The sequence below is a fragment of the Hippopotamus amphibius genome, chromosome 4 (genome assembly GCF_030028045.1).
Source record: "Hippopotamus amphibius kiboko isolate mHipAmp2 chromosome 4, mHipAmp2.hap2, whole genome shotgun sequence".
Classification (NCBI taxonomy): Eukaryota; Metazoa; Chordata; class Mammalia; order Artiodactyla; family Hippopotamidae; genus Hippopotamus; species Hippopotamus amphibius.
Window position 1 is genome coordinate 104,425,832 of NC_080189.1, and position 11,488 is coordinate 104,437,319.

At 46.6% G+C, this 11,488-nt stretch overlaps 1 protein-coding gene across 3 annotated transcripts in view; it reads left to right on the forward strand.

Moving 5' to 3' along the window:
• Nucleotides 1–7,335, forward strand: part of COBL (cordon-bleu WH2 repeat protein) — a 280,931-nt gene extending 273,596 nt beyond the window's left edge. For all 3 annotated transcript variants that reach the window (XM_057733147.1, XM_057733148.1, XM_057733149.1), the window contains one exon: nt 6,081–7,335. In XM_057733147.1, the coding sequence (XP_057589130.1) occupies nt 6,081–6,098 (18 nt within the window). In that variant the 3' untranslated portion in view covers nt 6,099–7,335. The remainder of the gene's footprint in view (nt 1–6,080) is intronic.
• Nucleotides 7,336–11,488: the final 4,153 nt, after the last annotated feature.

Below are 11,488 nucleotides of genomic sequence, written 5' to 3' on the forward strand. Positions count from 1 at the left end.
CTTCTAGGTCTTTAACCAGCCAGTGATTCAAATTCTCCCCAGCCCAGGGCTTCTGCACCAGCAACACTCAGGTTGCCAGGCTGGTGTGATGCAGGCTCACTGCTGGGAGAGCAGGTGATGTCCAGCCCCTCCTCCCTTAACTCACTTGCCTCGCTGGACCACACGCCCACCTACACCTTTGTGTCCAGGGAGGTTTACCTTAACAACTTAGAACCACCTTCTGCAAGTGGCTTCTCCTGGTGGGGCCAGGCTTTAGGTGACTGAGGTGTGTGCAATGTCTCCTGCCCTACCCCCAAACCTCTGCTTAGTGATCATCTCATCGCAGCACCAGGACACTCTGTGAGGTTCTGGTGGTGCTGGTGACAACGCCATGAGATGTATCTCGAGCCTCACTGGGTGGGTCTGTAATGCACAGCCCATCACCCCCATTTACCAGGAAGGAGGGGGCACCCCCCCAAGACTCGCCCAGTCCAGATGCAAAGTCAATATATCCATACAATGAATTACTACCGAGCAATAAAAGGAATATACCTGCAACAACATAGATGAATTGCAAAGTAATTATGCTGAGTGAAAGAAGCCAGACCAAAAATAAAGTACATAATAGATTGTTCCATTTATATAAAATTCTAGAAAACACAAACTAATCTATAGGTGGTTGTATGAGGATGGGGGAGGGGAGGGCTTAAAAGGGGGTAGAGGACTTGTACACTGTTGGTGGGAATGTACATTGGTGCAGCCACTATGGGAAACAGTACAAAGAGTCCTTTAAAACTAAAAATGGCGCTACCATATGATCCAGCAATTCCACTCTTGGGCGTATATCTGAAAAAGATGAAAACACTAATTTGAAAAGATACATGCACCCTAATGTTCATAGCAGCATTATTTACAATAGCCAAGATATGGACCTAAGTGTCCACCAACACATGATGGACAAAGCAGATGTGGTGTGTACACACACACCCCCACACACACATGAGGGTGAGTCGAAAATTATCCACACTCTGGCTGTAGAATTTATTTTAATTAACTTTTAGAAAAGACAAATATGTCATTTTTTCAACATAATTGCCTTGCTTTTCAATACACCTTCTCCATCTGTCAACAAGCTTTTGTATTCCCTCATTAGAAAATGTTTTAGGCTGAGCTGCGAGCCACGAATGCACTGCTGTCTTCACTTCATCAGAAGTGAATCTTCATCCTTGTAGGGCTGCTTTCAGGGGACCAAACAGGTGAAAGTCTGATGGAGCAAGATCAGGACTATAGGGAGGATGCTTTAACACCTGAAAACGAAGTTTTGCAGAGTGTTGACAGTGTGGGCAGAAGTGTGCGGACATGCACACCCTTAGACCACAAAAAACAAATCACTGCACGTTGCTCTTCTTTTGTGAAGATCACAAGAGGGGCATCCATTTTTGCTCGCACTGCCATTACAAATGACCTGATGTAACACATTCACACCTGCACAGCAGTGACTGGGGAGACAGTAGCCTTGAACAGAAAGCACTGATAAGACAGAGCAGCCAACAGAAGTTTCAGTATTACCAGAGTGCGGATAATTTTTGACTTACGTGTGTGTGTGTGTGTGTGTGTGTGTGTGTGTGTGTGTGTGTGTGTGTAGCTATTATATATATTATATACACACTATAGAATACCACTGAGCATAAAAAAAGAGTGAAACTGTGTTATTCGCAACATTGTGGATGGACTTAGAGGGTATTGTGCCTAGTGAAATAAGTCAGCAGAGGAAGAGAAATACTCTGTTATCACTCGTATGTGGAATCTAGAAACTAAAACAAACAAATGCATATAACAAAACAGAAACAACCTCACAGACATAGAGAGCCAACTAGTAGTTACCAGTGGGGAGAGGGCAGGGGAGGGGGTAAGATAGTGCTATGGGATTAAGAGATACAAACAACTGTGTATGAAATAAACTGTAAGGATCTATTGTACAGCACAGGGAATATAGCCAATATTTTACAATAACTTTAAATGGAGTATAATCTATAAAAACACTGAATCACTATGCTGTACACCTGAAACTAATATAATATTTAAATCAACTGTACATCAATTTAAAATTAAAAAAATAAAAGAGATTCAAAACAAAACAACAACAAAAAATAAAGGGTTGAGGAAACTCTTGGGAGTGATAAAAAAAAGTTCATTATCATGACTGTGGTGATGGGTATACATATATATGTCAGAATAAATGCATGTAGTTTATCATGTATCAATTAATTTGTTAAAACAAGAACAGTAAAGATACGTTTTAAAAATCTCCCCTCCCATGGACCCGACCCCACCCTTGCCTAGCTCTTTGCTCCCCTACATAGTAGCTTCTAGATGTTCTGCCCACCCACCTGTGCTGCTGCATTTCCCCACCCTCCACTCCCCACCCGCCTCCTCCCCGACACTCCCAGAACTGCCCTCGTCAGGGTCACAATGCTGCTAGCGCCCTTGGACACAAGAATAGTGCCCTTTTTTCTCTGGGTTTTCAAAGGTCAGGAAATGGGATAAATGCACTGTTAACAGGATGCTGGCTGCATTTTCCAGGTACAGGCTCAATCTGTTTTTCTTCGCCCAACCCATACTGTTTTCTCTATTTCTTGGACATTCTGTAGCGAACTTGTGGTTTTCCAAATTGACAATTAAAATCTTTGTTTTAAAGTTAGAGGTGTCTCACCTCTAAAGGTGTCTAGAGTTTGAAGAAAAACCCATTGAAAACATAACTAACATACTCTTTGAAAATAAGCTTATCTGTGTTTCACCCTTGGGGGCCCCTGGATCCTGTCCTACTGTGTGCTGTCGCCGTGCACATCCTTGTCAATGCACTCTCCCTGCCTCTCAGCAAGCACACTGTCCATTTCCCCTGCACTGCTGGCCATGTTCTGAGCCTCCTTTGGGTGCCTCTTCCTTTGCCCAAGGCTACACTTGCCCCTGGAGTCAGCCCTACAACCTCTTCTCTTCCAAATCTACTCACTCCCCCAGGCAGACCCTTCACCATCCAGACCACTGGTCCCCAATCCCGCCTCCATCCCAAGCTGCCCTGTGTGTCAAACTCGAATCTTCATCGCCCTCCTTGACATCCACAATGTGTGTCCCATGAGCTCCATTCAAATCAGCGGGTCCAGTCCCCTCCCTCCACACCCCCAAACTCCACATCTCATCCCATTTCATTTCTCAGCTGGTGTGGACACCCCTGCATCCAAGGGGACACTGATGGGGCTGGGAGGTAGGGCCAGGGTAGGAAACCTAAGAACCAAGCAGGTTCAGCTGTGTGGTCGTGGTCGTGGCCTGGGGCCATGTTCTCTGCTTAGATGAGCCTGCTGGGGATTGCTACTTACTAGTATTTGGTCTGGGCCAAGACACCCCCTCTGCACACCAGTTATCCCATCTATATGTTGGAGGCAGTACCCACCGTGGTAACAAGGGCAACACTGCTTCAGTGATTGGGCTGCGCTGAAGTTTTAATGAGATCAGACTCATGCAGGGTTTGAAATGATGCCTGACACAGTAAGCACACAGGAAATATTCCAGGTGGTGGTAGTCATGAGCGTTATAAGAAACCCGCTTGGGTCTTTGGATGTTCACTCTGGTAACACACTGAAAAGTGGGAACAGGTGCCCAACTCCCAGCGCTTTTCCATTTAGAATGTGCTGAACTCAGTGGAACCATGGTGAGAAGTCCAGTGCTCCTTTCACCCCATTTCATGAGAATCTTTTCTTAAAAATGCTGTTCCCCTTGGCCTTCAGAGGCATGGAAATGTTTCCTTCAATATTCTGCAGTCATGTTTTCTGCAGTTGGGCATCCCAGGCGGGTGCAGGGCTGGACTCAGCGTGGCAGGGTGAACTTGCACATCAGGGGGGCTGGAAACGTGTGGATTTGCAGTCACTCATTGGAGCCTCCTGCACTTGCTGGGCACCCAGCAAGTCCTGCGCCCAGGGATGGGGTGGAGATTCCTGCCCCAGAGGCCCCACTCCATCAGTGAGACAGACTGCTGGAGACTACAGCAGGCTGGGTAAACCCACAGCAGAAGGGCGATTGGATCTGCCTGCCCAGGACTGGGAGCAGGAACACCTTTTCCCAACAGGTGGTCTGAATGTTTTTTCTTGAAGAAGGAGTCCTCGTTTTCCAGCAGGAAAGGGACATCCCCAATAGAGAAACCCCATATGCAGAGAGCCCAGAAGAGGGACCCCAACAGACTTAGAGACTGTCTGTTGAGGTCCCTCTTCTGGTCTGGGAGGCAGCTCAGAGAGGGCAGGGGCAGGGGCAGCTGACAGCTCTGGGAGAAGCACAGGGACCTGCAGACACATCTTGGACGCTCCAACAGTTCCAGATGGTCTTTCCCAAATGCAGTAGCAGGTCATTGAAAGTACTCAGGCATGTTTGTGTTTCTGAAAGTTTTCTCCTTGGGACTAAAAGTACGATAGGTACAATGTAAAAGTACCATCTGTTGGCCATTATAAGCTGTTTATATATTTTAGAGATTAATTCCTTGTCAGTAACATCATTTGCAAATATTTTCTCTCATTCTCTATGTTGTCTTTTTGTTTTGTTTATGGTTTGCTGTGTGAAAGCTTTTAAGTTTAATTAAGTCCCATTTGTTTATTTTTCCTTTTATTTCCATTACTCTAGGAAATGGATCCAAAAAGATCTTGGTGCAATTTATGTCAAAGAGTGTTCTGCCCAGGTCTTCCTCTAAGAGTTTTATAGTATCCAGTCTTACATAGGTCTTTAATCCATTTTGAGTTTATTTTTCTGTATAGTATTAGGGAGTGTTCTAATTTCATTCCTTTACATATAGCTGTCCAGTTTTCCCAGCATCATTTGTTGAAGAGACTGTCTTTTCTCCATTGTATTTTTGTCTCCTTTGTCATAGATTAATTGGCCATAGATGTGTAGGTTTATTTGTGGGTTCTATATTCGTCCCATTGATCTATATTTCCATTTTTGTACCAGTACCATGTAGTTTTGATTACTGTAGCTTTGTATTATAGTCTAAAGTCAGGGAGCCTGATTCCTCCAGCTCCATTTTTCTTTCTCAAGATTGCTTTGGCTATTCAGGGTCTTTTGTGTTTCCATACCCAAGGCACATGGAAAGATGCTCAACATCAATAACTATTAGAGAAATGCAGATCAAAACTACAATGACCTCACACCAGTCAGAATGGCCATCATCAAAGACTCTACAATCAATAAATTCTGCAGACAGTGTGGAGAAAAGGGAACCCTCCAGCAGTGTTGGTGGGAATGTAAATTGGTACAGCCACTATGGAGAACAGTTTGTAGGTTCCTTAAAAAACTAAAAATAGAGCTACCATATGATCCAGCTATCTCACTCCTAGGCATATATCTGGAGAAAAACATAATTTGAAAAGATACATGCACCCCAATGTTCATAGCAGCTTTATTTACAATAGCCAAGACAGGGAAGCAACCTAAATGTCTGTAACAGATGAATGGGTAAAGAAGATGTAGCACATATATACAATGGAATACTACTTAGCCATAAAAAAGAATGAAATAATGCCATTTGAAGCAACATGGATGGACCTAGAGATTATCATACTAAGTGAAGCAAGCCAGGGAGAGAAAGACAAATATCATATGATATTGCTTATATTTGGAATCTAAAAAAAACGGATACCAAGGAACTTATTTACAAAACAGAAATAGACTCACTGACATAGAAAACATACTTATGGTTACCAAGGGGCAGGGGGTAAATTAGGAGTTTGGGATTAGCAGATACACACTCCTATATATAAAATAGATAAAGAACAAGGACCTACTGTACAGCACAGGGAACTATACTCAATATCTTGTAATAACCTATAATGGAAGAAACTGTAAAGTAAGAATATTTATCTTTATACACATATGTATAACTGAATAACTTTGCTGTACACCTGAAACTAATACAACATTATAAATAACTGAATTTCAGTAAAATTTTTTTTAAAAACTCAATGTGTTGGGAGAGGAATACTGCAAGGTCCTCAGCCCCTGGATACCTGCACCCTGAGCTCATCCACATGCCCTGAGTAATCGTGGTTCTTTCTTCACTGCAGGTGCCCTTGCTCGTGTGAATCAGCGACAAGATGCAATCATGGCTGAAAGCCCCCCGCAGGATGCTCACCGCTCACGAGAGCTGTGCAGCAGGGGCGTCGGGATTTGGCAGCCTCCCTGTCTCCAGGCCAAAACTCGCCTCGTTGACTTTCAGTCCACGTCATGGTTCAAAGGGACGGGGATGCTGCTCTGTGCCAAGGAAATGTGTTTGCCTCTGAATATTTAAAGTTGCCAATAAACTGTTCTTGTTGGCAGGATAATGGAACTGTAAACGCTGGAGACCAACACACTTAATTATATTGATGGACAAAGTGGAAAGAATCATGCCTTAGACTGATTTTGGACCTTTGAGACTTTTACACATGTAGATGGTTAAAACCATTTAGTTGTTGAAAATCTTTTTGAATCCTAGGGAAAATATATAAATCATTTGAAACAATCTGAATGTCATGAATGTAAGAAAAAGGGGTTGGGAGGCTTTTTCAGAGGTGACTTCACTGAGTATTGAAAGTATTGAATGCTCAAAATTTGGAGTGTAAACCTCATGGAGGGTTGCAGACCATGAACTGACCAACTTAAGCTATTAAAGATCAACCACAATCAGCCAGAGTAACAGTCAAATGTGATGTATGGACAGGGCAGGTCTGAGTTCTCCTGAGGTGTCAGTGGCTGAGATCAGAAGGACTTTGGAGTGGACGGCAGTGCCCACCTGGACTGCTGTCCCCCAGCGGGCTGTGATGTTGAGCAGGCCTCTGCCATGGAGGGCTGAGCACAGAGCCCGGAGGCTGCCCTGGGAGCCTTAGAAACCCTTCGTGGGGCAGGACCGTGGATGCTGGGTGTCCGGATCAGATCAGAATTGTGCTGAAGTTTCACAATGTGGGTTTGATCTCCATGCTCTGCCCAGCAGGTAAGTGGCTCCCCATCACATGGCAGCCTTTCCATAGTGCACGGGACCCAGTCTCTGGTATTTATCATAGAGGTCAACTACAGCTGTAGGAAAAGCTCGTTAAGAGATTAATAGAAATCAAGAGGAATTCCTGAAATAAAATTTGTCTTAATGAAGCAACAAATATGACGAGATCATTTGAACGTTTCACAGCGATTACAGATCCGGGCGTCACATAGGATGGAAACTGCTCTGCGCTGTCTGACGAACACCGCTCACCTTCCCCGGGCGGCCTGGGCATCTGGCCAATCGCTCTTACACCATACTGTCTCCACTGTTGGTCTTTTAGTGCCACAAATAAAAGAAAATGAAAGTGTAGCCCTCGTGTGGATTTCATGACTTCATACTGCAGTTCATTTGGATACCCCAAATAGGAGAGATTCGTTTCTTCAGTCAGTCAGTACTTAGGACTGCCCACTACCCTCTCCTGGTCACCGAGTTACAGCAGATACCAAAACAGACAAGAGTCCCTGCCTCCGTGGTGTTTATATCACAAAATAAGTGAACAATATACTGAGTACGCTTAGATGCTGGTAAGTGATTAGGAGAAAAACATGAAAAGAAATGACGTATAAATAGGGGGATGAAGAAAGGCCTCTTGCTGCAGTGACACTTGAGTAAAAACCTGGAGGCAACGAGAGGGCAAACCATGGGTGGATGGCCAGCTGGTGGGGAAAAAGAGCAGGTGCAAAGGTCCTGAGGCAGGATTTTGCCTGGAGTGTTGGAGGAATAAGAGGAGGCTAGTGTAGAAATGTGGGGGAGGGGGGAGGGTTGTCCATACAGTTTCGCCGGTCCTCACACAGGACTCCGCGCCCCATTTCCCAGAGCAGCCTTGCTTCCCAGAAGACCAGGAGAGCAGTAGATGTGAGGGGAGTAGAAGTGGGCCTTGAGGACGATACAGGTGGTCCCACCAGAGCATGCCCACCCCTAGTTCCTGTTGCTTACTAGGGGAGGGACCAACCTGATGCTAAGCGTATACTGTGTTGCATGCTGTTATGTTCTGCACCCCACGCTGGGCTGGGCTGTGGCGTGGGGGCGGGGACAGCCTTCTGCCTTGTGCTTCTGCCTCTTTGCAGAGTGTTTCCCAGTTGTGCTTGGTGGTTCTCAGTCTGATGGTGGTGAGGCACCATTTTCCAGACGAGGAAACTGAGGCCAGGAAGATTAAGTGACTGGTTGCATTATAAATCTTAAGTCAACGCTCCTCTGCTCCTTGTTCCTACAGAAGTAAATCTGAACTCCTAGGTCTATAAGCCCCCATCCCCACCTCCGAGGCCTCAACCTCGGCTCTCCTCCACGTGGAAGCCCCACCAGGGCACCGACGCACGGCACACCCCTTGCCCCTCATGCATTTCCCTTGCCAGAAATGCGCAGCAACCCCCCACCCACCCCACCAACTGGGAACCCCAGCCCTGTGCTCACAAAGCTGTTCCCCGCCCCTGCCCCGCACCCTGCGTGCTCCTTTGGCCAGGCCTCCTCGCCACCCCTGCAAGTTCACTTCTGCCATTACCACTGCTCCTCCCCACACATCACTCTCCAAGCCAGCCTCACAGCTGTCTTTTGGCCCAAGGCACCTCGGCCGTAGGGCAGGAAGTTCAGAGCAGGCTGGATGACCACATGGCTGCCCCACTGCTTCCAGGGAGACCCCAGGATGGACAATGAGCCCAGGACTGTGGGCTCGACCTCGTGACCAAATCTGGGTGGAGCCTGCATTTTTGGATCTGGTCTGCTGCTTGTGGCCCACCCTCTGCCCTGCTCAGCCTTGAGGCAGTGAAAAAGGCCACCCCAGGGAGAAAATTCCAGAAAGACCTTCTTAGTCAATGGCTGGTAAGCAAAAGCCCAAGTGTGAGGTGGAAAGGAGATTTCCTAGGAGGCAGCTCAGAGCATCTGGAAAGCCTCTGAGTTGCAGTGAAGGAGGGAGAGTGGAATTATCCTCAGGGGCAGGTCTGCAGCTAGCGGGCACAGCCAGCAGAGCCCAGGCCTTAGGGCAGGAGATAAAAGAGGTGGTGGCATTTGGGGGATCAGGAGTGGGCTGAGAACGGACCTGGGATGAGGTGCAGACAAGCAGCTCAGAAGCAAGGCAGTGTGAACTGAGAGCTGCTGGCCACCCTACAGAGAATACACCTGCCTTTCAAGTGCCAGTGGAACGTAAAACCTGACCATATCTCAGGATAGACAAAGACATCTGCACAGTCCTGAAGCAGCCTGTGTGTTGAGGTGGGTCTGGGTGGGGGAACCAGCCCCTGTCCTGTGACCTGGAGTCACACCAGCATCCACCAGGACAGCTCAGGGCCTGTGGGTGATGTCATCCTTCTTGGTCTTTGGAAACCTGTGAGCGGTAAGCAAGACTCAGAGAACCAAGAATGACAGATGCAATTTCCTGGTGAGCAATCGCATGACCTCATCAAAACCTTTCCTGGCACCACGGATTAGCCCATGAGGGCTCGCGCAGAAAGTGAGCCACAGAAAAACCCGTGGGAAGGCAGAGCGGGAACCTGGCTCCAGAGGGTGACCCCCGGGGGTTGCCGGGTGCCACGGGTCCTGTCTGAGCTGGGGCTTCCCATACGGAGGGATACTGTCTCTGCAGCCCTGTAGATTGTGGCTCTGAGTCATCTGTCAGTGGAGCGCTTTCTGATGAAGGACTCTGTGGGGTGAAGATGAGAAGAGAGGGGAACCCTGGTGCCCGGCTTGTGCCCAGTAGAAATCCAGCTGCAGTGAGACTGGGCACTGTGAAATGCTTAGACTTGTCAGGCAAATGTATGATGCTCCTCGTCCAGAGGAGGAAACTGGAGCACAGAAAAAATGTCATTTGCCAAAATGACACAGCAGCCAAGGGTCTGAGCAAGAGCTGAGTGTGTGTGCTGGGAGCCCGTGCCTGCCCCTGCTGCTGTTGGGGTCCCCAGGGTCCCACAGGCAGCAGGACCCAGTGTGGCCCCAAGGGGTCATCACAGCAGTGGACTCCCAGGTGGATTCCATCTGGAACATGTACCCCTGACACAGATTTCCCAGACCATGGGCTCATGGGGTGAACATGGCCCAGAGTCCTGAGCTGCGAGGATTTATTTTCTCTTCTCCACTTCCTTGCTTTTACCAGATTTTCTTTCTTAAGCAAGTACTCATTTAATAACTTCAAAATTAGGCATGCACAGTTGCTGTATGTGACTGTGAGGCTGCCTGGGGGAGGGACACAGGTCTTGGCCGAGTCACGTCCAAGTGCTCCTGGTTTCCTCAGTACCTGGTTCCCAATTGTGAGTCTAGACTCCGGTTTGGCTCCCAACCCTAGGGGCCACCCTCTGAGCATCTCCCAGTGACCTCCCCATAACAGCTGTGGCTGTCAGCCCTTAGCCCCTGTTTTCACTGGGCTTCTGCTGGAGAAGGGCAACCTTTCTGGAATGATCTATCCCATCAGAACACTGTTTCAACTTTGGCAAACCACTGAATGGTGCTGTTGGTGGGGACTGCACACCTGCCTGCAGAATGAATGATCCATGCCCTTGCTGCCCTCACAGCAGCTCTCTGGATCAAGCAGCTTTGGTATTTGGCCTGGCCTTTTAGGCATTGCTCTGATTTCAGATACAACCCACACAACAGGTATTGGTAAGAGGCATGTTGCAGAGTGGTTAGGTTGTGACTCTTGGATCAGAAAGACCCAGATGTGTATCTTGGCTCTGTTCCACATTCCCCCAGGCCACTTGATGGGGACAAGTGATTTAACTTCTTAGTTCCCTCATCTACCGCATCAGCAAAAGTACTTTTGAGAACTAAAGATGATAAATGTGTATGCTAAGCACAGAGCTTGGCACAAAGGAAGCTCTCAGTAAAAGCTAACTCATATGGTACAGGAGATACTCTTTATTAATAAGCAAACTCATTTATTAATTCTAACAGTTTTTAGATGGAGTCTTTAGGATTCTCTATATATAGTATCATGTCATCTGCAAACAGTGACAGTTTTACTTCCTTTCCAATTTGGATTCCTTTTATTTCTTTTTCTTGTCTGATTGCTGCGGCTAGGATTTCCAAAACTGTGTTGAATAAAAGTGATGAGAATGGACATTCTTGTCTTATTCCTGACCTTAGAGGAAACGCTTTCAGCTTTTCATCACTGAATATGATGTTAGCTATGGGCTTGTCATATATGGCCTTTATTATGTTGAGGTATGTTCCCTCTATACCCACTTTGTTGAGAGTTTTTAATCATAAATGGATGTTGAATTTTGTCAAAAGCTTTTTCTGCATTTATTGAGATGATCATAATATTTTTATCCTTCCTTTTGTTAATGTTATATATCACATTGACTAATTTGCAGATATTGAACCATCCTGCACCCCTGGAATTAGTCCCACTTGATCATGGTATATGATCCTTTTAATATATTGTTGAATTAATTTTGCTAATATTTTGTTCAGGGCTCTTGCATCTATGTTCATCAGGGGTGTTCGCCTATAATGCTTTTCTCGCAGCAT